At 36.6% G+C, this 25906-nt stretch overlaps 3 protein-coding genes across 14 annotated transcripts in view; 1 reads left to right on the top strand and 2 right to left on the bottom strand.

Annotated features, from left to right (window-relative positions):
• LOC118443534 (serine/threonine-protein kinase 32A) overlaps nt 1–25906 on the top strand; it is a 41810-nt gene that overhangs the window by 10372 nt on the left and 5532 nt on the right. For 2 of the 9 annotated variants that reach the window (XM_085662304.1, XM_085662305.1), the window contains exons 2-4: nt 22033–22201; nt 23034–23054; nt 23148–23345. In XM_085662304.1, the coding sequence (XP_085518430.1) occupies nt 22069–22201; nt 23034–23054; nt 23148–23345 (352 nt within the window). In that variant the 5' untranslated portion in view covers nt 22033–22068. The other 7 variants (XM_085662300.1, XM_035870681.2, XM_085662303.1 and 4 more) reach the window with 7 other exon arrangements.
• On the bottom strand, nt 1129–6534 carry LOC118443536 (facilitated trehalose transporter Tret1). Of its 2 annotated transcripts, none has more exons than XM_035870686.2 (5): nt 5449–6084; nt 4365–4894; nt 3979–4284; nt 3665–3867; nt 1129–3583 (listed from the first exon to the last, which is right to left on the bottom strand). In XM_035870686.2, exons 2-5 carry the CDS (start codon nt 4860–4862, stop codon nt 3313–3315), a joined length of 1278 nt encoding a protein of 425 aa, XP_035726579.2. In that variant the 5' UTR covers nt 4863–4894; nt 5449–6084; the 3' UTR covers nt 1129–3312. The 2 variants fall into 2 exon arrangements, with proteins under 2 accessions (XP_035726579.2, XP_035726577.2); XM_035870684.2 differs by lacking the exon at nt 5449–6084 and adding an exon at nt 6116–6534 and having other exon boundaries at nt 1130–3583.
• LOC118443539 (protein Star) lies at nt 8507–19861 on the bottom strand. 3 transcript variants are annotated; one of them, XM_085662308.1, is made up of 7 exons: nt 17253–18138; nt 15751–17130; nt 12649–12855; nt 12189–12402; nt 11755–11919; nt 11488–11679; nt 8508–11393 (listed from the first exon to the last, which is right to left on the bottom strand). In XM_085662308.1, exons 3-7 carry the CDS (start codon nt 12852–12854, stop codon nt 11208–11210), a joined length of 963 nt encoding a protein of 320 aa, XP_085518434.1. In that variant the 5' UTR covers nt 12855; nt 15751–17130; nt 17253–18138; the 3' UTR covers nt 8508–11207. The 3 variants fall into 3 exon arrangements, with proteins under 3 accessions (XP_085518435.1, XP_085518434.1, XP_035726584.1); XM_085662309.1 differs by lacking the exons at nt 15751–17130; nt 17253–18138 and adding an exon at nt 19844–19861 and having other exon boundaries at nt 8507–11393; XM_035870691.2 differs by having other exon boundaries at nt 15751–18138.

A 25906-nucleotide genomic window follows, 5' to 3' on the forward strand; every position in this document is an offset into this window, starting at 1 on the left:
TCCGACCAGAGGTAACCATCAATATCTGTGAAATTTTATTAATGAGGAACTCGAATGACGTGTTTTATGAACACAAAGATGGTGCTATGCTCACGTTTTTCGAGATAATAAGAGTCACATTAATTTTTCAATAATTTATTAATGTCAACAAAATTAAATTAATTTACATATTTTTAATTTGCCTCGATTTTGTGATATAATATCAATTTCGTTAGAACTCATGAAGCGGATAATAAGAAAGAAAAAGAAAGGAAATGAAATATTTTAAACCGTACGTTTACCAAAGCACGTAACCAGAGAGATAATCTTCTTTTTTTTTTTTTTTTTTTTTTTTTTTTTCATTGACAATGCTCATCACGAAATTTCGTAGTATCGTGTTTGCGTAACGTCACAGAATCTACGAAATATCGTGCAGAAAGGAGGAATTGTATTCGAAATGACGTCACACTATCGTAAATCGCTCTACGTGCGGCAGTGGCAAAACGATCGTGATTCGAATAAGGACAATGTTGCTTTATTATAAAGTCTATCGAATTAACTGGATACTAATAAGGACTGTAAAAACAATGGTTGCTTATACATTAAAACGGATTACGCGATGATGGATAGGGAGGAAAAAAATGATCGAAAGGATTCGCACGTCCGTGATGTTGCATTTTTATTAACGACGACGAAAAAAAAAAGAAAAAGAAGAAGCTTATCCTTATTTTCTTCTCTTTTTTTTTTCTTCTTTTTCTTTTTCTATCCAAGAAATTAACGCGAAGGTCATAAAAGTTGAAATTCCAAGCGATCGATTCTCTCGATGAGTCGCCATTACGTATCGATCAATCTTTCCATACTTCGTAATACTTTGCAAAGGTAAGTGCTCAAAGAGATTGGAAAATGAGATCACACTTCGTTGTGGCTGACGATATCAATAACGATAAGAATGAGAATTGTGCTCGTGAGAAAAACGATAATCCCAAGGCAATGGAATTTTCATGTTGTAATAACTAACTAATTTCCCATATAATAATATACCGTGAAATTTTCTTTTACCAAACGAAACGAAAGAGAAAAGAAATATATATATATATATATATATATATATATATATATATCGAATCTTTCTTCTTTATTTTTTTATTTTTTCCATTTCTTCCTTATGATATTTCATAATATACCGGTGTTTGGAATATAATTAACATTCATCATGTACGATAACGTGTAACCCAACGAGTTTTTCAACAATTATGAACAAATATCGATATCCATGGTAGAAAAATCATAATTATGCAGAAAACTTTTCCATGCAACGTAACAAATAGCACAAAACATTCAAAGCACAATATCGCAGATTTTCGAAATCTTTTTGGATGGATACTTGAACAGTTGTATGCATAAATATATCATAATTTCCATTTCGTGCGTGCGCCCTGCCATAATTCGCGCATTCGGATTTATAAAATATATCGACAAATTTATACCTCGTAGTTATTAAATTGCTTTCACTGTTGGAATATCGACGGTACCGGTTTAAAAAAATTTTTCTTTTCTTTTTTCTTTTTTTTATTACTCGCAGTCTTTCTCTCTCTCTCTCTTTCATCTCTACGTTTTATCTACGTTCAATGAAATCTTTACATTTTATGCACGTTCAATTTCGTGATTGATCTCGTATTTTTATCGTAAACTATACAAAGAAAACTTGTATCGTATATAATGCAATGAGAATGAGAGAGAGAGAGAGAAAGATAATGAATTACAAAGAGTACACATATCACTTTTCTATTCTTCTTCTATTGAAGATAAAATACAAACATTACACAAAAGATATTTACACGTAAAAATTCCATCGATCATTCCTTGTCATTGTAAATGTTATTCGTGATAAATAAATATCGTTTTTTTCCACAACTAAGAAACACTACATTTCTTAATTTCATTGTCTCGTATATTTACGTTACATACCGAAGAAAATGTTTGCCATTTAAATATTTTTATTAGCATTTATGACAAGTAACGTGTAATAAAGTTAAGATGAATTATTGCGTCGTTATGTAGGTTCCGCGTCAAATGATTTATTACATCGGACAGTCGGTAAGATGTAATACGAATCATCGAAAAGGATTATTTACTTTCTTTTGTAGAATTATCTGGGATTTTCAGAAGGAAACTTTAATCTCTATCTTCCTTATCGATGTAAACCGTATTACTTATAAATTATTGGTATTTGTAAATATCTTAAGAACGTATATGTATATGTATAGTCAAGGACAAAGTACATCAAACATTTCCATAAACATTTTAATAAGAAAAATTACACTATTAATAGCGAGATTTAATATTTAATTTGTCAAAATTTAATTCTCTTTGAAATATTATTAATGATAATGGACTCGTAACAAAGTATTACAAATATCTTTTTTTTCTTCCTCTCTTCTTTTCTCTTTTCCTTTTTTGACAAACGTAACTTTGGAGTACTTAACGATATCTGATTTACCTTCAAGCATAACATATTTCATATACTGAGCGATATATATATATATATATATATAACTCCATCTTACGTATTTTATTTTAAACAAGGTCATCTGCTTCTAAAAATATTATTTAGAAACGAACGACCACGTTAAATGATCAACAACGATATATACGGGTCATTCACAAGTAACGTGTCCTCGGAGCAACATGAAATTCTACAATCTTTTTACGAATAATTGATTTTAGATATTTGATATATCGCATCGATTAACTAAACAATTACGATAATTTTTTGTTCGTCCGAATTTTATCATAAATATCGACTAGACCTCTCAATAATCGAAATAATATATCTTACTCGTCCTCTTGAAAATTTCCTGAAGGACCATTAAAATCGAAACAGTTTGCAAATGACAGCTCGTTACTACGTTCGAGCCATGAAAACGTGTGCGGGTACACGTAAACGAATGTAAAAATTTATTTTTCTTTTGCGTTATATGAGAAACAAACATACAAATTTTCTCTCTCTCTCTCTCTCTCTCTCTCATTCTAACATTGTCATCGTCAAACTCGCAAGAGTTATCGATCAGAAGGACACTGAGGTGAACATATCATCGTATTTGTTTATAGCTAATAATGATTCGGACAATTATCGACGATTGACGTGTACTGCCGTAATTGAATACAACGATTACGAGATTATAATTTGATCGTAATAATAGCCATGTAATAGGCGTAAAGAAATGAAATGATCTCGTGTCTTTTCTTACAAATTTGCAAAGTCCTATTTCATTTTTGTACGTAATTAAACAACGGCAAGGTTTTATCTCGAGTACGAAGCGACCTTGCCAATCAAACACCATTCAACTCGTCTTGAATTTCTCTGATTGATTTCCCTTTTGTTTCTGGCAATATAAAGTAAGTGAGGACGGTTGCGATCACCATGATTACAGCAAAGAACCAAAAGGTACCACCCATCCCTAGTTTTTCTGTCATCGATGGGAAAAGTTTTGTCACACAAAAGACCAAAAACCAATTTAACATTACAGCGACACTCGAGACGATCCCTTTCAGCTCGGCAGTGAACAATTCGCTCGTCAACATCCAAGGCACTGGGCCCAACCTATGACGACGAACATAGTTAAATATTTACCAAAATTATTTCGTTGTATACGGTTCCATTAATTTCATTCAATTCGCTTACCCAATGGAAAAGGCAATCATGAAAAGAGTCAGAGAAGCCAGTGGTAACCAACCTAACGAGCTAACGTCATCGCCATCGTCCTTTTTTTTAAAATAAATACCTAATGCTAAGAGACAAATAGCTAACATTCCGGAAGAGAACATGAGCAATGGTTTTCTACCAGCTCGGTCTACGATCGCTGCCGCTGCACCGGACATTATCACCTGAAAAAGAGAGAGAGAGAGAGAGGGAGAAAGAGAGAGAGAGAGGGAGAAGATATAAAACGATTAAATTTGTTTTAGATAATCCTTGTGAATCGTCAGGAAAAAATTTACCTGAACCAATGAGACAATTATCGCAGCTACGTCAGAAGGTAAAGAACTTCCAGCTGCTTGAAAAATTTCTAATGTGTTGAAAATAACGGCGTTTACTCCGGAAAGTTGTTGGAAGAGCATACCACCGCAAGAACATATAAAGGCTCTTCTAGATCCAACCGTGCGAAAGATATCAAGGAAGGAAGATTTTTTGGACGATGCTTCTTCCTTTGCACTTTCTATAATCGTTATCTCTTCGTTGGGATTGTAAGAATCGCCTCGGAGTACTTTCATCGCCACTTCGGCTTCCGGTCTTCTTTCCATATTCTAGAGGGAAATTATTTTAAGATTATTACAAAGGTTTACTTTGGAAAAGATAGAAAGAGAAATGTTTGTACGATACGTACGACGAGCCATTGTGGTGACTCAGGCATCCAAAAGAATGTCGCCAGGAAGGCAACTTCGACGAGCGCACAAATGATCGCCAAAGTCGTATAATTGACAAAAGAACCTAACGCATTGACTAATAATATTCCAGCTGTAAGAAATAATTGGAAAAAAGCACCGAGAGTGCCTCTGGTCGATGTCTCTGCGACTTCGGAGATATAAGTGGGTACCAAAACGCAAGTTGCACCGACGCTAGTACCAACGATCAGCCTGGCTACGTAGAGCATCCAGGCACTGGAGGCTACGATGATTATCAGCCAAGATAATAGAAAGGGTCCGGCCAATAACATGAGGGATTTCTTCCTGCCCAATTTGTCTGCCATTTTGCCGGATGGTAAAGCACCCAACATAGCTCCCAATGCTAACAACGAACCAACCCACGAACCTTCGTCCTTCGTTATTACCAACCAATTGTCAGGTTCATATAGAACAGGCAATATCGGTGCCGTCCATGCCATAGCTGTTCCAACACCGACAGCCAATAAGCAAACTAAAGAAAAAACACGATATTCGTTTTTATTTATTTTTATTTTATTCCATATTAAAAAAGATCCCTTTCGTCGGATAATCTCTTATCGGAAGTCATTAGGTATGATTAATTTTCATCGGACGATATAATTCGTTGCAAAAGAAACGTTGTTGGGATTATTCTAAAAAGAGACCATTATTTATACGCGAAAGACATAAGTTGTTTAAAGTTGAGACCTCTTAAAAATATTACAAAGTGGCTCGTTCTTTCAAAGAAAAGGAAGGGAAAGGAAAAAGAAGAAGAAAAGAAACGTAGATATATCTGGAATATTTTTTATACTAGAGTATGTACTTTGAAATGGTATCTTTCAAAGTACATACTCTCTCGTGTTATTAATCGTTAAAAAGCAGAAAAACGACGTTTCACCATTAAATTTTCCACAAACTCGCTTGCTACGGAGTTTACTGAAAAGAGAAAAATAATACCGCGACTTGTGTACCGTAAGATGAAGAGGAGGGCCGGGGAGCTGTAGGGGAGCGATGCTTTGAAAAATCAACTACATAGGTACTACGTACACGACGATATAGGAGGAATCCGAAGGAGCTTTTACTTATCCACTTTTTTTTGAAAGCACTCGTTCCATCATTCGTGTGCCTTACCATTGCCAATGGAATGAAGATTTCTCTTAGCTTTCAAACATTTTCTCGGTTCGACGTAATAAAATTTTGAGTAGCTATCTACGTTTCCTGACGTTACAAGCCTCACCTCATCTCGCCTCTCTCGTACTTTTCCGATCGTCAAGCCAAAAGGGCGTAACTGACTAAATAGGAAATATTACCGAACTTTCCACGATCTCATTCTATTGTATAGGGAAGAAAGAAAAATAATGGATCTCTCTGGAAAATTTTAACCTCGAGAAATCAGTTCCTATTTATCTTTTCCGTTAGTACTCTAGTATTTTCGAAGTGGACAAACGTAATCATACTCGATAAGGCACTTACGCTTGTACCCAATGAGAGATAGACTGTGATCGATTTTTCTTTTTTTGCGCTCGAAAAAATTGGAAAAAGAAAACAAGGAAAGTCCAATTCCTTTTTATTATCTCTATCCTTTCATATTATTTTGTAAATGAAATTGGACGAAATTTAAATTCGATCATTATTCAATTCAAAATTCGAAATGTTTATACGACGGAAGAAAAATGATATCTATGGGGAAACGTTAGAGCTCTCGTTTAAATACCGGAAATCGAAGTGAAGTATTGCCAGAGTTTCTTGCTATCCTGACGAACGGGTGCACCGTTTAGCATTCCTGTTTCCTCCATTTCTGTGACTTAGAATTCTTCTTTTCCGAGAAAGTAGACGACGAAAACGTTCACTCTTTGAGATCTTTTTCGATTGTAAAGAAGATCCTTTCACGACGATGGAAATGGAAATGAAAAAAAAAAAAAAAATAAAAAAAAAAATAAAAAAAAATAAAAAAGAAAGAAAAAAGAACGAAAGAAGTAGAAGAAGAGGAGAAAGAAAACGCGTGATTTCGTTGCTCTTTTGCAAATTAATTAATACGAATGATGAAAAGCTGCATTTCGAATTGAGCAAACTCGCTAGAAGAAAACCGAATGGACTCGTCGAGAACGAGCTAATCGTATATCACACTTGCCACTATCTAACCAACATTATCACTAATCGAACTTATCTATCGGCTTTGGAAGTGGTGAAATACAAAAATTTATAAATCACGATAAACAGTAATCAACTAGCGGAGTCGAAAATTCTATACAACATCATTGACGCCGATTGGCTCGGCCTTCTATAATAACGATAAAATACAGGCTTTTAAGAATTTCTTGCGTTACCCTCGATAATGTTCCAGTTTCGTGAAGAACCCGATTATCGTGTTTCTTAAATAATATAGCCTGAAAATGAAAAATAAGAATGAAAAATAATATCGTGTCAATGATTCTCTCCAATCTCTCGATAACATTTAACAGTTTCTAATCCATGAAAATCAAGTAACTACATCGAGCATTCTACTCGTAATAAATAAAGGGACTTGCCATCAAAGGATATCGTCGGGAGTGCATTTCTGTAAACAGCTTTGCGTATTTGCGTGTGCCTTTGACGGCAAACGTTTACTATCGTCGTCGTGGTCTTAGGAAATTTGCATTAAACTAAACGTTGCTTTTACAAGTAAATAGCTACGTTTCCTACCAAGTTCTAATGTTCCTGTCATATACGAACGATCGTGTTCATTTATTTCCACGTTCTTCCCTTATTAGATCGATAAATTTATAGAATTACGAATAGAACATTTTGATAGCGACACCTCTCGTTCTAATTCCAACGATTATTGCAGAAACCGAACGTTGTTTTATTCGTCAAGCTTTAACGATCATTAACTCTTTTGTCAAATAGGAATTAATAAAGTTGCAGATGTCTTTTTCAAAGCATTAGAGATAGAACAATTATCGTTCATCGATCGATCGATGCGACTCTATCGCACGGACATTAGGCCAGTTGTTGAAAGTAATTATGAGAACACAAGGAGATTGCGCTTGTTCGATTCTCTATGCTCCTTGAAAAAAGAAAGAACCTTTGCGATCCCATCTGTTTGCTAATAATCGTGCAACGTCAATGAGATAATTCTTACGATACGATTCTTTGCATTAATTCATTTCCTTTTCTCTCCCTCCCTCTCTCTCCCTCTCTCCCCCTCTTTGACTTGTTACTTGAAAAGAAAACTTGGATTATCGTATAAGCCTTTCCTCCGAGTTAATTGAACAAGTTACAACATCGTCAAACGTTTACAAATCGCTACAACTTTATTTTCTCTCTCATTCTTGACTTGTACTTATACAAGAAATATCTGCACCTTGATTTTCCAGAATTAAGAAATCAATTCTAGAATTGAATAATCTACTATCTTACGTAATTTTTTGATCCTCATAATTATTTTCCTTCTTTTTTCATTCATAAACAAACGACCGACGATATTTTTCAAATCGAAAGATAAGAAACGATAACGAGAGATCCGTTGAAATATTTTCCGATGAAAGTACTCTTGTTGATTTTTAATCCCATTGGAGAAGAAATTTTTTTCTGAAAGAAGTAAACATCCGGATAAAGAGAAAACAAAATAAGTTTGGCCTCCTTGTCCGAATTATCTAGTCCGACATTCTATGAATTTGAATTTGAATTGTACGCACGATTATTCACGGTTAGACGTATCTTTGTCGGTCTTTTGAGAACACAGTAAACGTATGCCAACGCGTTTCGAAGACTAAAGAGAATCTTATTCGAACACAGAGCCTGCGGTTACCGTCGGCGGTTGACGACAACGTTGAAAAGCATTTGCATCTTCCTGCAATGCGAGCAAAGAAAGGTGCTACATCAAAGGTATCGTGCTGCATATTAACGAGTACCTGTCTTTCGGGTAGAAAATGAACCTTTTAATCGTTCCTTTAAATTCGTCTTTTTTATTTCCCTTTTTACAATTTTTACAAGTCTCTAGACTTACAATTTCTACGTACCTTATTTCATTCAGAAAGAGAAATTTATTTCTTTATCGGAGTCTAATTTTTTCTCGAGTCTATGACACATTATTCTAATTCAAATAGATCTCCTTTCATTTAAATCATATGCAACGTTTTATAGTAATAACATAGAGATATATATTATCGTTTGATAATAGAAGTAATACACGGAAATGATTGTACGAGAACGGTAAACGAAAACGTCGATCCTCGTTAACATCGCACTTTACTGTCTCGTGAGGATGACACGTTGACGTTTTGTTATCAAGGATGTTCATTCAAATTGACATACCGAACTCATTACGATAATAACACAGATCGCAAATATTTAAAGCACTTTAAACGATCCTTTTTCAGTCGTCGCCGACTATCTTCGATCTTCATGGAAAGCCATCTAAAACGAATGATGAATTTTTTATTCAAAGCGTTATTTATAAAATACGACGATTCGTCTCGATCCATTCTCGATCGAAAGGGATATCTTTATTATAGGAATTCATCTAGAAAGAAAGGCGCGTGCAGTTCGAATAAAAATTTGAATGAAATAAATGTTTAAAAACGATCGCCAGTAATATCGTCGTTTACGATCATTCGACAATACCAATGAAAGCTCATTTATCAATAAATCATTTATGATAAATATTTCATTGGCGATCGATATCACTCTTCGTACGTTCGTTATCTATCTCTGATTTATTAAAGCGAGTTACGAACGAAAAAAGACTAATGCTTGCTCGGTTACAAAAAAATTACAAGGGAAAAAATCGAAAAGGAAAATAAAGAAAAACGAGGTACTCCATTTCATCTCTCTCACTCTCTCTTTCTTTCCCTTCTTATGAAAACGATCACTCTGTTATCACAACTTCAAAGCCAATAACGAGCGAGCTACAAGATTTACTTAACGATTAGAGCTTTGAATGACGATCGATTTTATTGCAAATAAAACGAATACACGAACTTGTGTATATCGCGATTCAGGCAGAAAAATATATTGAAGAGAGGGAGGGTTAAAAATGAATGAAATATTCGTAAACGTGATTCAAAATATATTTCTTATTTATTGCTCTCAAAAGGAATCGACGCTCTTTTGTAAAGCAAAGGTACAAAAAAAAAAAAAACTTACTCGACGTCAATAATACAACTTACACGTACGTTATCAATAATACGTATGATAAAAAAGAAAAGAAAAGAAAAGAAAGAAAAAAAATCAGGATTAGAAGAAACGAAGAAAAAGGCACAAGATCGGGTGGGAGGATGGTGCTGGAGAAGGAGGAGGAGGAGGAGGAGAGAAGGATGATGGGTATAAAAAAAAGACGCAAATAGATACATAGATAGAAAAGTAATATAGTAGCAAATATGTGCGAGTCTCGATTTATACGAGTCCTGGAATGATCTACGAAGGATAACACGGACTTTTCGAATAAATATACCGTATGAATGATCCACGTGAGCTTCGCAAAACATAATTGCAAGAAGATTTATCAATATCAAAAAACAATTCGTCGTTTCTGATATTTTTCCAGATTAAATCGTCATACATTCATACATTTTTTCACATTTAGGAAAATCGATTGAACACGATTAACGATCTACATCTTTACTTGTATCTCAAAACTAGCCATTCAATCGATATTGTTTTAACCTAATCAGAAAGATATTCATCTCGTTTCTTTATATCTTTGTTACGCCGTAAAACATTCTATATTATCCTTATCAAATATCATCTTACATTCTAGTAAGGCCCGTACTTTAGGTATTCGGGAGTAACTCACAGAATTATATCTGTAGAGATACTCTCTCGCTCTCTCTCTCTCTCTCTCTCTCTCTCTCTCTCTCTCTCTCTCTCTCGCGCGCGCGCATACATGACATTCTCACCCTTTTGCATTCATCTCATTTCATTGACGCAACGAGTTCTCCGCGGCAAAGGGAGAAGAAAAAAGAAAATAAAAAAAGAGAAAATAAAATACACGCTTTCCATCGTAAAATGTTCGGTGGTTTGTTATATAACTTAGCTTACAATTAGATTAAAAATGAACTTACAATGTAAAATCGTACGAAAGTAAATGTCACTATTTCTCGTAGCTTTTTGGTTTGCATACTCTGTGTGTGAGTGTGTGTATGTGCGCGCACACGCGCGCGTGTGTGTGTGTGTATGTAAATAAGGCATCGCGTATTCGTTCGATCCTTCTTCCTCTGATAACTCTCGCGATTGATTAAGCTCGATCAGCTCAGTCTTTGTCATGTGTAATGTTCGCATGGACGGAAAATAAAATTCTAATCTCTTTTATTCGCTTTTGATCGTTGTTATTAAATACGATACGATATAGAATCGATGAAAAGGGAAAAACGAAAAAAGATTAAATCGATTAAATCGCAAAGGGTAATGTATCCGACATAAACGAACGAGATTGAAATCGTCACTGTCGTTGTTTTTGTCGTCATCGTCGTCGTCGTCGTCGTCGTCGTCGTCGTCGTCGTCGTCGTCGTCGTCGTCGTCGTCGTCGTTGCGAGCTCACTTTCGCGCAAGAATCGAAAATAAGATGAGACGTTCCTCAAATTTTGACATTTCTATCAAATGTAAAAAATTGGAACTACTCGACGACATTCGATTCTTGATTTTAAGTACCCATAATACGTCTCTTTGCGGAGACGGAGAAAAGAAGAAAAAAAAATTCAGACGAAATTTTAAGGATCTATGATAAGTTTGTGGACTTTGGAAAGGCAAGAATCGTCTATCTCTTTTTTTCTCTTTCTCCTTACGTCCATGATCGATCCAGGGCGATATTTTCTAATTTGAAAAAATTAGATCTTTAGGAGGGTGCTGTAAATAAATATCCTTTTGCCTGTGTCCGTCGTTTCGACGAGTTTATATCTTCTGCTATTTAGCTTCTCAATGAGATTCTTCGTTTCCGCTGTGCTATGATGCGTACTCCAACGTATAGAAAGGACAGATATCCTTATGATTTCCCAAGGGATCGTGTCTAACACCTGTTCGTGATAAAAAAAAAAAGGTCAAATAACGATAAAATAAAAAAAAAAAAATATCCTATATGACGACTGAAAAATAAAGTTTTAATTTTACCTGGCCATCTTGAATGTCTGGACTGTCGAGACTCAGATAATCTAAAGTTGTGACGTTATAGGCCAGCAGTACACTGTAAAGAGGGAAACACTTCAATCTGGTCGTCGGCAAACTCTCGTCCGATGAAACAAGACTGTTCGGTCCTTCGCCTAATTTGGTAACTTGGACCTCGGATTCCTGATGATACGTTATCTGAAATACCGAAGATAGCAATCTAACCGATCGATCATTATTTTCTTTCGACGAATTTCTTAAACGAAGGCTTACTTCTTTGATGACTTTGTCGGTACTCAGGCATGAATGAAGCACTCTCGTTTTTAAATTACGACTGCTTTTCTGAGCCTCAAAGAAACTTCTAGGATCTGTAAGGATCAAAACGCCTCTCCAATTCAAATTCGAATCGAGCCAGGCTGTACTAGACATTGCTCCTATCTGAGAAGGAAAAAAAAAAAAGAAAAACGACAATATTATTCGTACGATCGAAATTAGATCTCTAGATGGTTAAAAAAAAAAAAAGAAAAAAGAAAAAGTAAAAGTATACAAGCGAAATATTGATATTAATTAGGTTCGTTTAAAAATTTTAATCGATTATACGCAAGTTCTCTAAAGTGGGGTGTCAAAAAAGTTGGACTACGATTGAAGAACCATAATTATATAATAAAATTCGAAAGGTAAATCGTAATTTGAAAATAAATCCCTACCCTGCTGATATATTCAATGTAGACACCCTCGCGTTTATTTTGTGTCAAACTCGCAACGTACTTCTCCTCGGAGGTTTGCGTCGCGTTTAGGAACTCTTGATGAGTCGTTGGTTTAAAATGAACCTCGCGTATGTAAGCGATCAGCTGAGGATTGTCCATGGAGACGCTGTTAAGCACGTAGTCCCTCGTCATGTTCGCGTCGAAGGCTTGCCTCCTGTAATATCGGAAGGTCGGCTTTAAAGTTTCAAAGGTCTCATTAGCGAGAGAATTGATGATCACCCTTTTAAGATCGGTAGCAATAAAAGAGAATAGGAATCGATTCAAATCGGTTCGTGTTCAAAATGAAAAAATTATTAACGTGTAAGTAATGTTAACTAATACGCGCCAATTGAAAATTCCTCGGACGAAATAGACAATAAAAAAATGATTATAATTTTAAAGCGTCGAATTAGAAGTTTACCTTAATGCAGCAGCTTCGCTCCAAACGAGAAGTAACGCCATGGCAGTTGAAAAAGCTGCTAGAAAAGCCAAGCAGGGGGCCACTCTTCGCCACCAGGTCCTCTTGTAGCTTAACAAAGCGTTAGCAGGGAGATTTGGGGCCGCTGTTACTTGTTGACCACCACCTCCGCCTCCAACTCCGGCTGAGGCCGTTCCTGGCCCAGCCATCCTGTCGAAATAGAACGGGCAATTTCTTTTTAACCTTCTTTTTTCCCCTTGTTTTCAGAGGACAGGGTTCGCTACTACACGTGGCGATCATGCCGGACTATTTACGCTCTCGCCAGTAAATTTATTGTCGTTTCGAGGGAGATTTCGAATGCACCTGTCGTTGCAACTCTCTCGTCGCTCCAACGTCCGTTTATTCGTTCGTTCTTTGTCCCCGTCGACAATTTCTAAAGGCATTTGCATCGTAAATAATTTTATACGTACATTTATCTCTAGAAAAAAAAAAGAAAAGAAAAAAAAAAAGAGATTACGTCGCTCGTAAAGCAAGGTAATTAATTCTATGTAGTCTTCCCAATTTTATTATCAGATCATATAAATTTTTATTATTAGATCAATCAATCTCGATAGTTTCTTTTTATCAGAATAAAATGGCAACGTTTGATATTTCTATCGAATACAATTTAATTCAAGAATATCGGAGTGACACAATGGACGCTTATTGTAGGCGTCTCGACCTCGATTCACCTCCTTGCAAGCTGCCACGTACCGATAATTTTAACTTCTTGGAAAAATAATCGATCGTATGAAAGAAAGAAAGAGAGAGAGAGAGAGATATCATTTGTTTTTTCATTTCGAAGAGAAACGCGGTGTTGTCTATCGATTCGATTCACCCTCTTTTGCTCACGGACATGCGATACGCCTGGCATTAATTAATTTCCTCTCGAGTTTTAGGGTCGTTCGAATAAAATATAACCATCCTAGCGTATTCCCTCGAGTAAGAAAAATCAGAGCGAGTAAACGACACACCTTCCAACACAGAAATATAATTCGATATAATGCTGCCGTCATTGTTAGCAGAATTTATTTCATTAACACATTTTTCTCATATTACCGGTTTTCTAATGAAATACAATAATCTCTAAAATAAATCTACCGAGTACTCATAGAGTACGAATAATCGAATATGGTGGGACCAGTTGAAAATTAATTTCATATAATTTATGAAAGAATTCGCGGAATAATCGTTTGCATTCATTAGAATTTATTTCTTTAATTTCAAAAATCTTTTCTTCTTTTAATTAAAAAATAAATCATCGAGGTTGTCACCTTGTATGGTTCTATCTATATAAGGTTTCTTTCAGAATTTTTTCTTGCAATTAAAAGAAAAACATATAAACGTTAATTAAAAACTGTTGCTATTCGCCATAAGATAAAAGAGTAATAGATGTTGCTGTAAAGACGGCACTTAGGTGAGTCGCGCATGGGTCAGGTATATCTAGATGTATTTGTTTCTCTACTACTACACGTGACTCACGGCCGGCGCGCACGGACTTTCTAAACAAATTTTTTCCTATCGCATCCATAAGAGTACACATATAAGGATTCCGAACAAAGGAAGTCTTCGGGTTCGTATCCTTTTCGTACCTGCCGTTCGCAAAACCATCCCATTCAAGAATAAGACTTCCAATATTCGACCTTCTCGGTATTTCACGCATTACGATGATCTTTTTTAGAAATACGTAAAGAAGTTATTTGAAATATTAAAGAGTCATTCGTTTCGTCTCTTCGATTTTTTTTCCTTGTGATTTAGTTTCGTCGATTTTTTTTTTTTTTTTTTTTTTTTTTTTTTTTTTTTTTTTTTTTCTATGAAAGATTCGGAGATTTTTAGGCGACACGAGGGGTAAGAAAAACATAACAAATCGAGACACCAGATGTGAACATTGTGCAATTAAAAGAACGCTTGATGTACGTAAAACTGGACGATTTCATTTAATTATGGAAACGAAACAACGCTTCGCGTTGCGGTCTTCGATCTTTTTGACATAACGACGGTGTGACGGAAAGAGAGAAAGAACAAACGACCGTTCTAATTACCTTTTTCTTTCTCAAACAAGAGAATAACGGATCGACCACTATACGTTTTATCTAATCCCAATAAACGAGCATTGTGCAAATGATAGCTCTCTTTCTCTCTCACTTTTTTTTACCAAAGCATTAAACGTGTGTTTTTGTCGGAACAGTACGACCCCCACTCGTTTCACTCGAATGACATTTTTCTAATTCCAACGTTACATGTCAACGCAACAAATATCTGAATTGGTGAAATGGAAAACAACGAAAAGAAAGGAGAAAGAGAGAGAGAGGGAGAGAGAGAGAAGAAAGATAATAGAAACCCGTAGAAAAGAAAAAAAAAGCAAGTTGTAAAAACGTGATCCCCGTTGTTTTCCACCGTTAAAAGCTTTCTTTGCCTTTTATATTGAATTTACGGTGATGGCGGAGAGAGAAAAAAAAAGGAAAAGAGAGAAAAGCAGACATAAAAGAGAAATAAGACGTAAAGAGGGAAAAGAAAATAATCGTCATTTGAAGAAAAGACTGAAACCTTTGTGGAATAATATCACTCTCGTCATGAGTGATATCGATCGATCGATTTCAACGTACATATGTATCATTTAAATGTAATAAGTTGTAGGTAGGATACGATAGGTTCGCATAGCTTTCACATCGGTCTCTCTAGTCGTAAACTCTAATATACACACAAGTCGTTAGTAAACATATCCGTAATACATAACATACTCGTAAAAACGAAAAATGATGCATAACAAGTTGAGAAAGATAGCGCGATTCACTGTGTTTGAAAGAGAACTTCGTATATTATATCTACATATCACTCACACTTTCATGCACCGATAAATCCGTACAAAAAAGAAAAAATAAAGAAAAAAAAAAACGTAACAAAAAGAAAGAAGAAACAAACGAATTCATATAATTGTTACTATCTAACAACTCTAAAAGAACGTTCCCTTCGAAGGAATTAAAATCCAAAACACGATCGTAGCTTAATGGATTTTTTCTCTCTCTCTCTCTCTCTCTCTTTTTTTTCTTGTTTATCGATACGTACTTGGACTTGAGGGGCTCCAGTTTTTGGCAGATCTTTCTTGGTCGATTTTAAGTGCCGATGGAAACGCAGCTTTAACAGCACAGTACTTTGATCGCGGGAAGCTTTACATCTCGTCCGTGACACGCTCGCTGTCCCGTACACATTCGGCTTTCGTTTGCGCGACTGTAGGAGAGCGTGCTCATCTCTCTTTCTCTCTTTCTCTCTCTCTCTCTCTCTCTCTGCTCCTTCTCCTACTCCTCTTGCCCCTCTCTTCTTCCTTTCTCTCCCACTCTCTTTCTCTCGATTTCCTTTCGTCCGGCCGACCCACACGCGCGGTGCACTTTACGAAGTAGCGTCCTCGCTTTGCATCGAGAAGAATGTAACCGTAAAGGAACTTTTCTATGTCTCTTCCTCCTCTCTACGGAGAGGAGTCATGACAAAGAAGGAAAGAAAGAGAATGAGGGACTACGACTCGCAAAGCGACTACTCGCTGACTGAGAGTCGTCGACTAGAAGGGAGCGAAAGAAAGAGAGGAGGGTATAGCCGCAGTGCAGCTCTGTCGATGAGTCTTTCTCTTTCCTTCTTAAACTCCGACTCGCTCTCTTTCTGCATATACCTATCTCTCTCTTTCCCACGATTCTTCGTATTCATGCGAGAGAGAGAGAGAGAGAGAGAGAGAGAGACTTCAGCGTCGGGCGTTTGTCCTCACTGAGAAAGAGACGTTTCCTTCTTCTTGACTCATCGTACGAAAGATAGAGAGAAGGAGAGGGAGAGGGAGAGGAAGAGGAGAGAGAGAGAGAGAGAGAGAGAGAGAAAGAGATGATACACGCACACGTTTGGTGAAAAAGAGAGGACGGAGTGGCACGGAGGACGACGGTTGCTGGCTCGTGACGAGCACCGACTGCGTGTGCCCTCCTCGCTGGCACCTGGAAACGGCCCCAACACTACGACGACGACGACGACGACGGCGACGGCGACGGCGACGGCGACGGCGACGGCAACGGCAACGGCGACGGCAACGGCAACGGCGACGACGGCGACGGCGATGACGACGACGAGGAGTACAATGCCTTCTCTCTATCTCCCTCTCTATGTGTCTGTATACATCGGGTGTCCTTCTTTAAACGGCCCACACCGTCGAACTCTAGCCTGTTCATCGTCTATCCCCTTCAATTCTACACGATCGCCTTTCTCGCTCGCTTTTACGAGGACACTCTACCATTCTCCTAGCTTGGCCAGGTAGAGAGAACAGGGGTTCTCAACTTGTCGACTTTCTCACTCTCTCTCTTTCTCTCTCTCTCTCTCTCGCTCTCTCTTGCAGTCTTTAGTCGAGGTTTATTCGATTTATTTCAAGCAGACTCGAGCGAATGCACACGACGTCGTTATTGATCCCAACGTAGACTGTTAAAGAAGAAGAAATATCGTAGGTTCTTTTATATCTCTGACTTTTTTCTTTTGTTTGTCTTTTTTCTTTTTTTTTTTTCTAATTTCAATGATAGTCATCGTGTAAATATTTGTATTACCTATGCTCTTCGATTTTGAAGTACCATCCGAAAAAAAGAAATACAAGTCCACGTGAAAGCGAAGAAAAAGAGAGGGAGAGAGAGATTCGAAGGAAGAAAGGGAGAGCCACTTTTCCATATAATGGCGAGACACGGACAGGATGAAAAGGGAAACGGTCGGTTGGGGAGAGAAAATGTACGATAGAGCGGGGGTGCAGAGGAGAAGGGACAGGGGAGTTACGGAGAGGGACGGAGAAGGAAGGGAAACGTGATTGGTATGCGCCAAGGCGGAAATGGCATCAGCTGTGGCAACGATAGGAAATTTTGTTATACACACCCTTCTCCGTCTCTCGATTCTCTATCTCTATCTCTGTCTATCTTCGGCAATTCTCTAATTGCATTACAATTTTCGTTAGTTCGCCAAGTTCGAATTCTATTTCCATTGGAGTTACCCTACGGAAACGATTCTTATTATCGATTAGCGAATTTCCAACGCTTTTGACGCAAAACTTTGTTAACGTCATTGACTGGCGTGCTGATATTATTTACAAATTGTTTTAATATTTCATTATGTTTCGTTCTCGTTCTAATTCCTTATCACTTTACTATTTGGATTTTTTTTCGGGATTTTCTCTATCTTTCTTATTCTTGCGTCAGCGTCCTTTCTTTTTTTTTCTTTTTCTAGAATCTGACACTTGATTAGCAAACATAAATATGAACGTACGCGACTCATCCTTACTCTTTCATAAAGGGAGATATCATTTGTGAATTTTTCTACCGTAGAAAATTCAAGTCGAGAATGCAACTCGACTCGAGAAGTATAGAATTTCTCTTTGAAAAGGAGTTAAAGAAAAATAGAGAGCCTGGCGAGAGACGAGAGCAGCCGGCTCTCCGTCATCGCGATCGTGCGTGCCACTGCCATCTGCTCGATCATGTAAATGCGAATAACAGGGAGAGAAGGAGAAAGAGGGAGAGGGAGAGGGAGAGAATGGACGTCTAGTCAGGTCGGAAAGCGTCGGGACGCCCGCGACTACACATGGCACGCGCTCAAACGCGCGGACTCTCGCGCAGACGCGATTCTTCATCGTCGAAAGAGAGTAAGTAAGAGAGAGAGAGAGAGAGAGAGAGAGATTCACGCACACGAGTAGGAGGACGCCGTTGGAAGCGCGTTACATTGAACCATCCAACGGAGAGCGGACACTCGTACGGCGACCGCGAACGTGATAACTCCTTTCCTGTTCCTGTTTCTTCCCAAAGGAACACGAAGAATAATTCTTTTTGAACTTTCGACGAAAGTGTTCATTTTCTTGAACAAAACTTCACAATATCACGTGGGAACATTCCGGCACATCGATTATTTTTTTCAAGAGGATTTGGAGCATCAGAAACGAAGCTGATGATCGGTGTTTTCAACTAAAATTGACAGTACGTTTTAACTTTTTCTAATTTCAAAGGATCAGTTTAACTCTAGAGGCATCAATTTCAAATGGGCCGCGCGCGGGAAAATTTTGGATAACTCAATTATCTTAAATGTCATTAAAATTGTCGATTTGCAATCGATTTTTTTTATCGATTTATGTATGTATGTTCAAGGCATGCAAAGTTAATAGGTCGAATACTCTATCGCGCGCATTCACAATAACTCGTCTTGTACTCGTCTGTCACTTTTGATAGATTTTCTCTTGACAAAAGGAGGCGCGCTTTTCTTTCGGTCTCTTTTTCTCTTTCTTTCTTTCGCCCTCTCTCGCCCTCTCTCACTCTCTCTTTCTCCGTCCGTACAATAAAAAGTACTTTTAGAAGGAAGAGGGGAAACTGGCACGGCAGCTTTTCAACTAACTTCCATTCAAATTTTGACATACTCGTTTGGACGATAAGTTGAAAGAAGTCATTAAGAAAAGTAATAAGTCGAGAAGAAAATAATTTTTTGAAAGGGCTTTCGCGAAACAATCGCGAATAAGGTCGATTCTTTCGCTCGAAAGATTTCAACGACCTTCCTTCGTATCGTTCCTTTTTCTTCTCACATTGCATCGCTTGACACGCACGCACGCGCTCACATTTCTAAGAAATAATACAGGTTTTAATTAAGTTCGATAAGAGGATATTCTTCGCGTAACCTTACGGAAGTCGACTTTCTCCCACGCGCTAATTAACTTCGTTAAACCTCTTCTCTGCACATGACCTCTTCTTTTCCGTCTAAGTGTAACTCAATATTCAAAGGAATAAGTTGGAAAAGAGAAAGAGAAAGAGAGCTCGAGCATCTTATAAATTTCCTTAGAAGAAGGAACGAAACCGTAATTGGTATTTATCAACGAGAGAATACATTTTCTCAATTCTTTTCGCTGTCGAATCCAACGAAAGGAAATAAAGTAATAAGAGCGAAGGCCGAGCACGAAATCGCAGCCAAGCTAATTTTGTCTACCGATTGAATTTACTCTGTTAGATACACACAACAGACACGTTGTTCCAATAAGCTTAGAAATCGATAGACGTTCGGTCGAAAACAAAAGCATTCTAACGGATTTAACAATAAGTCTTACGTTCCAAATTGGCGCCATTTATTCGGACGATTTTAGATCGAAAACAAGTACTTAATTACTTATTTACTTACGTACAATGTCTCATCGCTTATTCGATATTCGCGAATACGTCTCTGGTTTCGATGTTGACGCTCGTTAGTACAAGAGCGTCCCTAATTAACATACCGATCGGTACCTTCAACGACTATAGAGAAAGAGAGAGAGAGAGAGAGAAGGAGGGGAAGGGATTAAATCCACAAACAAGGGAAACATATATCAATGACAAGCGGAAGATCATCGATACATAGGTCGACCCGATGTACTTCGAAATCCATTGGCCGAGATCCAATGAAGAATTCAGTGTGGGAAAATGTGGAAGTATGAAACTTCCAAGTGGATTTCCAGTTTATACGGGCCACCACCACTCGTGTCACGTTTCGAGAGTCATTAAGGAAAAAAAATGGGAGCCAACCAATCGAACAGAAGCGTACCTACTCCAGGAGAAGAAGGTATTGTCCTTGTCGTTTCTTTTTTCTCTTTTTCCATTTCATTTCTTTGCGAATAGAAAGAAGAAAAAGAAGAAGAGGAAGAAGAAGATATACATTTTCATGATTAAAATCAATAGTAAATAACTATCGACGTATATACGAATTTCACCAAGTCGCAAATATTTCGGTTCATGAATTTAACAAAGAGAACGTACCAGTTCGTTTCAACCACATTACTCGAGCGGAGCGTTATTAAAAAGAAAAAGAAAAAAAAAAAAAAAAAAAGAAAAAGAAAACACTTTTCTTTCTCTTACTTTTTATTTTTCTTTTTGTTTTCTTTTATCATCAACAATCGTTGATATTCGAAAATGCCTATGCATCTCGTTTTATTCGATATTTCGTTCTATCAGTATGATCATAGATTTGAATATGGTTAAAGATATGCTAGATTCTTTTCCTTTAACATGGAAAGTAGAGCTCGTAGATACGAATTCCTACGGTATTTTGCGTTAAAATTCATGAAAAACGTGGATATCAGCTAACGTCGCGACATTTTTCTTCGTCGAAACTTCTACGAATATTTTTACTACAACATTACCACATATCTGTTACAGTGAATTTCGATCACTTTGAAATTCTACGTGCCATAGGCAAAGGAAGTTTCGGAAAGGTATGTTGGAAAAATATTTTAATATCTATTAAAACGTTAACGGAGGAATGAACGTTGTTATAAAAGTGCTTGATCAATTCGTTTGAAAAAAAGAGACCGAGCGTAACGGATTTTTATTCGTCCATCGGACCGAATGATATTGGCAAATTTATCTGACGTAATACGTCGTAATTTATTATATATTTCTTTTAATATTTTTTCGTTTTCATTTTTCTATAGAAAAATACTTTGCAATATTCGTCGAAATTCGTAGATATATGTGTATAAAACGATCGCGTTTTTCCGAAATGAAAAATTGCATCGAATAGGATTTATAGTCTCGTTTGCTATATGCAGTAATATGCTCAGAGCATCGCGATATTCGTGTTATGACCTTCCGAAAACAGCATACGATGTAATCGATCTGTGAATCACGAAATTCGAATGCCCCAACTTTACTTGTACCGCTTATGATAAATGTATCGGAGCATAGATGGGATCGTATTAACGCGACCGCGAATAATTAAAATACAATCACGTTGTTGGTAATGATCGTTTGAACGACGGAAATAACAGGCGATACATTTTCGTGCCACCGAATTTCCATTTTCTCTGAAGGTTTCGAAGAGATTAAATCTCGTAATTACGTTCATGTAACGATGTTGAAAAAATAAAATAAATACTGACTTCGTAAATTAACGCGTTTATTACCAAATAGTATCTCATCCGTACTCAATTATGCTAATATTATTAAAAACTTCATTCGTAATATTTATTTATTTACATATTGAGATATCATTAAAGAATTAATCGATTGACTTGTATTTACATACAAGATTGGATCGATGAATCCTAATAAGAGGTATGTATATATAAAAATAAAATATATAGGATAAAATTTTATTCTATATATTTTTAGAAAATTATAAAAGATAGGTAGAGGGAAGATAAATTTCGATGGATTTTTATCAAAGTTAATGACCCGCCGACAAATCGGAAAGTCGATTAAACGAATCAGGGATGAAGAAAATGTTGCAAAATGCCGTTAATTAAGCACTTGATTTTAGTCCCGCTTCTCTAATCGATTTGTTCTTGGCAATATTCCAAATCGGATATTAAAAAACGAATGAATTCTCTTCGTTCTTCAGGTTTGCATAGTGCAAAAGAGAGACCGTACAGGCAACATGTATGCGATGAAATACGTCCACAAAGGAGAATGTGCGGAGAGAGGAGCATTAAAAAATGTCGCGAGAGAGGTCGAAATTCTTTCCAAATTGGAACATCCGTGTCTGGTGAATCTGTGGTTCAGTTTCCAAGGTAAGCTGTTCTTTTAATTCTAGAATTTCATTCGAACGAGAAACTTTAACAAAATAATATATATATATGTGAGAGAAAAAGATGGAGAATGGGGGAAGAAAAAATGAAAGAACGAAATTACAAATTATCATCGATTATTTCTATTCCCAGTACAACACATCTTGGCACTTACAGAAATTTACTTGCTTTTTCGTTAATTCACATTGATATTATCCCTAGATTTTGACTTGAATCTCGAAAGTCGAATTATTACCTTCAACTCTCTAAGAGAAGTTGTATCGTTCAAGTTGACTGATTCTCTCTCTCTCTCTCTCTCTCTCTCTCTTTTCTTCTTCGCTCTTCCCTTAAAATGAGAGTCTTGAGTAATGCGAAACTTTGGTCGAAAGGAATCTCGCGGAAAGCCGGAAAAACAGAAAGTGAAGTAGGTAGCTATTGAGAGAGCAATTCGTTGGTCTATTAAGATTAACTATTCTAGTCGTTTGAAACATATCTCTCTCTCTCTCTCTCTCTCTCTCTCTCTCTCTCTCTCTCTCTCTCTCTCTTGCTCTTTGCCATTTCCAGCTGTTTTAAATCGTCTTTCTATTTTGACAAATTATTGTTTGACCATTTACATATTGCACATATCGTTCTTAGTTATCCAAAGTTAGCTTAGTAATACTAGGAGAAGTCATTGTTCAAAGAGTTAAGAGGATAAATGTAATCGTCCGATCTACTCAGAAAATTTATCCTCCTGCTCGCTATACCCGTTTCTAAACGCTCATCGCGATTATGTGCAACGTGAACTTATTGGCGAAAATGTTTACCGTATTATATACTAACGTGCTATTATTAGATGGGACATCGAAAGCCATAGGTAATACTCTTTAATACAAATTCGCTGTCGTTTTAGATAAACATGTTTGTGTAGATGTATCAACATCAATAACAATTTCGTTTTCCCTCTCAGACGAAGAGGACCTGTTTATGGTATCGGATTTGTTGTTGGGTGGCGACTTGCGGTATCACATACAACAGAAAATCGAATTCTCCGAGGAAAGCATAGTTCTTTTCGTCGCAGAGATCGCTCTCGCTCTCGACTATCTACAAAGTCATAAGATTGTTCACAGAGACATCAAACCTGACAATATCCTGTTGGACGAGGAGGGTGAGTATGAGTCTTTTCGCAACATCCAATATCGCTTTATTTTCGCCAAAGCACGTTTTCCGCTATTCGATATGAAAGGACTTAAAAGATAAAAGGAAAACACTCGGTATCACGTATTTTGTTTTAACATTCGTCTCCTCTCTCTTTCTTTATTTAAAGATTCCCCCATTACAATATCGATCTCGAATTTAGAAATTACAACACGTGATAATTCTCAGAAAATTGAGACGAAAATGATATTGCGAACGTTTGCATATCAATGAGAAACGGTTGTTTACCGGCTTGGAAGCAACAAACAACACGTATGTTTTCGTTGGGCAACGTTATGGCAAACAAGCGTACTAATCGAGTATCATGAGAATTGTAATTCGATCGTCGAACTATGCGCAAAATTGGAAAATTGCTTTACCGCTGACTGTGCCAACTTCTCGCGTTGCGAATTTCCTACCGTAACCTCTCGTAACTGGTCCCGCTCTGTTTACGCGAGCATCCGTGTTATATTAAACCTATCTATGTGTATGTATATACGCCTGTGTATGTGTATCCGTTTCTCTACGATTCATAGATCCAGCTATTACTACTACCTTACGTGTATTTCTATAGTAAACTACATATAGATACTCTCGATTTTGTTCGCTTCTCGATTGAAGAAAGATGCTCTATTATTTCTAATAAAAAAGTAAACGAGCTTCCTTCAGGACGACGACGCTTTGTATCATTAAGGTGCAATTTTTCCTACGGGTATGAAAGCAAAATGTTCCTATTCTTGCGAGAATATCTTTACAAGCGCGGTACCTGATTCTCAAGAAGAAAGGAAACTTCCTTTGTTACGCTTTACATCGTTCTCTCTTTTCGTTCGGCATTTCATTAGTTATAAATCACGAAACTCTCTTTGACGTTTACCGAGCGTTCAGAAATTCGCGTGGAAATTTCTAATTCGCCCTCTATTCAATTTCTTTCCTCGTTTTTCTTTCTAACGACGCGTTATATTAAAATTTATATATTCTTATTAATTATAATTAAGTTTCTAACGGAGGAAGAATATTATGTTAAATAATTACATGGAAAGCCTGTAAAAAATTTGCTTAAACTCGCGATAACGATAAATCGCGATAAAATTAATATCTCTCGGTAGACATCTCTATTTCATATATCGATAAATTTGTCTTAATAAAATTTATTAATTCTTAATTGACACGTATCTTCTTCGTTCAAAGAATTTACGGAATCCGTCAGGTGTACGAACGAAGACTAACACCTGCGCTTATTTCTTAAATTTGACAGCTGCGTTGACATTACTTCATCGTATTATGTTAAACTTGTGATAAATCCTACGAACATTATAGTTGCATTCTCCGTAGATATTTTCCACCAATCTTAAGTAGAAAACTTTAAGAGGGAGATATATATATATATATATATATATATATATATATATATATATATATGTATATAAAGACATCTGTGAAACTCGTTGCGACAAAGAAGATAATAACACCCTTGGACATTTGCGGTCCTACGGAGTGCAGCTGACAGATTCGATGTTTGTTCGCTTCGTCGCTTTCGATAGGATGTACGTACAAGTATAACAAAACTTTTTCGAGGCAAGTTTACTCTTGCAATACGCACACACACACACACACACACACACTTATTTACAAGAAAATTTCGAGTAAAGTAGATATAAACTCGAAAAAGAAAGATTGTCATGCCAAAGTTTTCAACATAACTGATAAAAGATATCCCATAAGAAAAGATAGATAGATAATGGTCCAAGTATGGATCGAAAATGTAAATAGTCTCTTTGCATGAGTTAACTAGGAGACGAAACATAGCTCGAAGAACATGTTCGTTCTAGTTCGTCCTACATCCTAGAGACAATGTGTCCCATGAAACTTCCATAATTACATAGTAGGTAAGTACTTGAAATAGACTTCGACTTGGAATTAACGAGAAAGTTGAAATTTTGTCTTGTTAAGTATTCGAACATCTTTGGTTGAATGTTAAATGAATCGCAAGAGTTTATGGAGTTTAAGGATAGATAAGATATTAAATAAGTAAAACCATTTTAGTTAAGTAAGAAAGGGTCAAAGAGGGAACACGCTAGAAATACTTTACCAGGGTGTGATTCGTAATTCGTTTTATTCGTTCTCCTTTTAGTCCTTCGTATTTATTCTGCTCACGAATCACTCTCTCCCTTTTTCAAAGAAATTATATTCGTGGACAGTAGTTTCGTGATCTTAAAGTATTATGTTAAATAAAAATCTATACCCAATGAATAAAATATTTTTAATTAACTATTCAAAACCTATGAATTTCCACGGAGGAAATCCTTTTAAATGGTCTTTTCTTTTCTTTTTTTTTTTTTTTTAATTATTATTTAAATATGGCAAAGGAATAAACTTGACCTTCATTGTTTTATCTTTGAATTTTCATTAATCATTCATTATTACAATATTTCTTCAGATTCGCATTTGTACATACTGTTAGTCTGATAGGTACGTACTTTTAGATAACGCGACGATAGTAGCTAGTCGACTAGGAAATAGTGGGATATTTTC

The sequence above is a fragment of the Vespa mandarinia genome, chromosome 17 (assembly GCF_050613455.1).
Source record: "Vespa mandarinia isolate Hongniang chromosome 17, ASM5061345v1, whole genome shotgun sequence".
Taxonomy (NCBI): domain Eukaryota; kingdom Metazoa; phylum Arthropoda; class Insecta; order Hymenoptera; family Vespidae; genus Vespa; species Vespa mandarinia.